The sequence below is a fragment of the Aptenodytes forsteri genome, unplaced genomic scaffold (assembly GCF_000699145.1).
Source record: "Aptenodytes forsteri isolate BGI_AS27 unplaced genomic scaffold, ASM69914v1 Scaffold310, whole genome shotgun sequence".
In the NCBI taxonomy this organism is placed as follows: Eukaryota; Metazoa; Chordata; class Aves; order Sphenisciformes; family Spheniscidae; genus Aptenodytes; species Aptenodytes forsteri.
Window position 1 is genome coordinate 612158 of NW_008795680.1, and position 419 is coordinate 612576.

Below are 419 nucleotides of genomic sequence, written 5' to 3' on the forward strand. Positions count from 1 at the left end.
GCCGAGACTTTTGTTGGGTAGGTGGTCCGGCCGGCGGAGGGTGGCCGGGGTGGGGACGGTGGCACCGGTCGGGACAGAAGGAGCTGGTTCAGCCCCGAGGGGGCACAGACACCCCCGGGAAGAGGCTCAGTGCAAATCCCCAGGGAGGGGGGATGGATGGGGTGGGGGTTAGGTTGGACCCACGGGGGCCGGAGCTTGGCCCCGCGCCCCCCAGCACCCCCTGACCCCGCAGGCACCAGGTGCTGCGCATCGTCCCCACCAACGATGAGGAGCTGCAGAAGGTGCAGGAGCTGCAGGACCTCGAGGAGCTGCAGGTACTAGGTGCAGCGGCGGGGGTGGCGTTTGGGGACAGCCCCCCAGCCCGTGTCCCTTGCTTTGCCCCCTTCAAACTACGCTGTAGAGCAGGGCTGGCGCTGGGG

The 419-nt window shown here is 69.5% G+C and overlaps 1 protein-coding gene across 1 annotated transcript in view; it reads left to right on the plus strand.

Annotated features, from left to right (window-relative positions):
* Positions 1 to 152: 152 nt before the first annotated feature.
* Positions 153 to 419, plus strand: part of LOC103901756 (carboxypeptidase A1) — a 3008-nt gene continuing 2741 nt past the window's right edge. Inside the window, exons 1-2 of the mRNA XM_009282688.1 lie at positions 153 to 172; positions 233 to 314. Coding sequence (XP_009280963.1) covers positions 153 to 172; positions 233 to 314 — 102 coding nt within the window. The remainder of the gene's footprint in view (positions 173 to 232; positions 315 to 419) is intronic.